At 43.7% G+C, this 2,914-nt stretch overlaps 1 protein-coding gene across 1 annotated transcript; it reads left to right on the forward strand.

Moving 5' to 3' along the window:
- Nucleotides 1-467: 467 nt before the first annotated feature.
- On the forward strand, nucleotides 468-1,703 carry LOC130830268 (serine/threonine/tyrosine-interacting protein-like). Its single transcript, XM_057697400.1, has 2 exons — nucleotides 468-617; nucleotides 963-1,703. The coding sequence occupies exon 2, from the start codon at nucleotides 978-980 to the stop codon at nucleotides 1,464-1,466; it is 489 nt and encodes a 162-aa protein (XP_057553383.1). The 5' UTR covers nucleotides 468-617; nucleotides 963-977; the 3' UTR covers nucleotides 1,467-1,703.
- The last annotated feature ends 1,211 nt before the right edge of the window (nucleotides 1,704-2,914 follow it).

Below are 2,914 nucleotides of genomic sequence, written 5' to 3' on the forward strand. Positions count from 1 at the left end.
GCCCGTCGCCTCCCCGTCAGCCCGCGGTCTCGCCGGCTTCTCGCTCTCCCCGCGGCGGCCAGCCCGAGGGCCGGCCGGCGCGGCCGGGGCCATGGAGGACGTGAAGCCGGAGTTCCCCTCGCTCCCGCAGTGCAGAGAGGACGCCGAGATAAAAAAAACAAACTTCTAATAAAATTGATACACCAGAAAGAAGCACATGTTCATCCTGTGGCTTTAAGTGCCATCTGGCATATTGCCTAGTATTCCCTGGAATATATGTACATTTCCCTATATATGTTCCTCTGTTTTTCTTCTTTCATCACACAGTAATGTAGAGATTTCATCTTAGGTGAACTCAAAAGTACACCTTTCTTGAATTGCTTTCTTCTTTCTCACAACCCTGATGAGTTTTTTTAGGAAGATAAGGCTGACTGTTAGACTACTAGAGAATCTTTAAAAGAAAAGAAAAAAGAAAGAAAGAAAGAAAAGAAAAAGAAGTAACATCCATAGAATCTGCTGCCGTGGATCTCCTCGATGCCTGGCATGTGGCCGGCAGTGTGCTCTGTGACTACAATGACAAGAGTCTTTGACCTAACTTCCTTAAAAATTTTTCTGTATAAAAAGGTTATAACATACTGGTGGTGTAGTGGTTAAGAATCCGCCTGCCAATGCAGGGGACATGGGTTCGAGCCCTGCTCCAGGAAGATCCCACATGCCGCGGAGCAACTAAGCCCGTGCGCCACAACTGTTGAGCCTGCACTCTAGAGCCCATGAGCCACAACTATTGAGCCCATGTGCCACAACTACTGAAGCCCACGCACCTAGAGCGCATGCTCCGCAACAAAAGAAGCCACAGCAGTGAGGAGCCCAGGCATCAAAACGAAGAGTAGCCCCCGCTCACAGCAACTAGAGAAAGCCTGCGTGTAGCAACGAAGATCAACACAGCCAATAAATAAATAAATTTATTTTAAGAAAAAAAAAAGGAGTGGACCTACCCTATGAGACGAGAGATGCAGGAAATTTTGCCCGGATTGTTTCTAGGCCCATATTCTTCCGCCATGAAGAGCAAGCTACCTATCCTACAGAAACATGGAATAACTCATATAATATGTATAAGACAAAATATTGAAGCAAACTTTATTAAACCCAACTTTCAACAATTATTTAGATATTTAGTCTTGGATATTGCAGATAATCCAGTTGAAAATATAATACGTTTTTTCCCCATGACTAAAGAATTTATTGATGGGAGCTTACAAAGTGGAGGAAAAGTTCTTGTCCATGGGAATGCAGGGATCTCCAGGAGTGCTGCCTTTGTTATTGCATACATTATGGAAACATTTGGAATGAAGTACAGAGATGCATTTGCTTATGTTCAAGAAAGAAGATTCTGTATTAATCTTAATGCTGGATTTGTCCATCAACTTCAGGAATATGAAGCCATCTACCTAGCAGAATTAACAATACAGATGATGTCGCCACTTTAGATAGAAAGGTCGTTATCTGTACATTCTGGCACCACAGGCAGTTTGAAGAGAACGCATGAAGAGGAAGATGATTTTGGAAACATGCAAGTGGCGACTGCACAGAATGGCTGATTCAAGAGCAACAGTATAGAGGATGGAAATTTCTATTTGGGAAGGAGAAAGTACTACAGACAGTAATAATGTATAATGGCAAAAACACAAGAAGTAGTTTCTTTTCAATTACATGTTGCTTCCAGACGTGTTTTTCTGCAACTTGTTGAGCAACATTTTAAGATGTTGGACTTCTGCAATAGATGGCACTGATGGTTTTATTCCTTTTTTTTTTTTTTTAATTCTTTACAGTTTTATTATAAACCAAGAATTTTGGACTTGCAAAGAGGTATTATTGCAATAATGCACTTTTCATACTTGAAATTTATTTGTATGATATAAAGTTGTTACTTTAAACAAACAAACAAAAAAGAAGTCTCCATTCTCCACTGTCCTGGGAAGATTTCCTTTGCACCTAGGACATGCCTATGACCTGAGGTGACAGGAATGGGGCCAGGGGAAGCTGGTGTGACTGCAGACCTGGGCCTGGGCAGTGGGTGGGAAGAGGGGAGAGTCAGGGTCATGTGGACTTGTGTGGGTGTCTGGGAGTGCAAACCGATGACATTGGTTGAAAAGAGGCTGCAGCAGAAACACAAATTATAATAAATCCTTATGAGTGGCCATTATGACTGCATTGTATTTCCTGATGGCCAGCTAGCAGCTAGTGATTTAAGGAACAGTCTTCCTGGGGGAGCAGCTGGCAAGCTGTGAACCCAGGGTTTAAGCCTCTGTCACATAGCAGGGCTTAAGCTTTGGCCCCAGTCCCAGCAGTGTCAACCTCAGCCTGGTCCTTTCTGCAGAATGAATACATTCACACCTCATGTCCTCCAGGCTAGCAGAAGCCCATCTCAAACATCAAACTCTATTCAAGATAATTGCCCAGGTTGCAAACCCACTGGCCCCTAATCTAATTTTCTTGGTTTTGATTTTCTGAGTCCAACGATATGACTTTTTTATCCATCTCTGACTCCTTCAAGACTCTGTTTTTTTAGGGTTTTTTGTTTTTGCTGATTTGGGCTTAGTCTGCTCCTGCTGCCCTGGTACCTTTCACTATCTTAGAGAGAACTTCGTGCTCTCGCTCCTGGGCTTACAGAATACTTCTCCTGCCTCTGTTCTAATGCTGGTCTTCTTCCTACCTTGGTCAACCTTCACCTTGATCTCGGGTGGCCTTGTTCTGCAGTGGCTTGAAGCAGGGTTTTGGTTTCCAGCCAGAGATTGAAGTCAGGCTGCGGCAGTGAGAGCCCTGAATCCTAGCCACTAGACCACCAGGGACAGTGGCCAGTGACAAGCTGTGTAGAAATGAATTTCCACATAGAGACGGAAAGTAGTAAAGCAAGTGAAGTGTTTATTAGGAGGAA

Source organism: Hippopotamus amphibius, chromosome 10 (genome assembly GCF_030028045.1).
Source record: "Hippopotamus amphibius kiboko isolate mHipAmp2 chromosome 10, mHipAmp2.hap2, whole genome shotgun sequence".
Taxonomy (NCBI): Eukaryota; Metazoa; Chordata; class Mammalia; order Artiodactyla; family Hippopotamidae; genus Hippopotamus; species Hippopotamus amphibius.

Bases quoted from the DNA above. Each gene is read 5' to 3' on its own strand.
- LOC130830268 (XM_057697400.1), top strand. From the start codon at position 978: ATGAGACGAGAGATGCAGGAAATTTTGCCCGGATTGTTTCTAGGCCCA.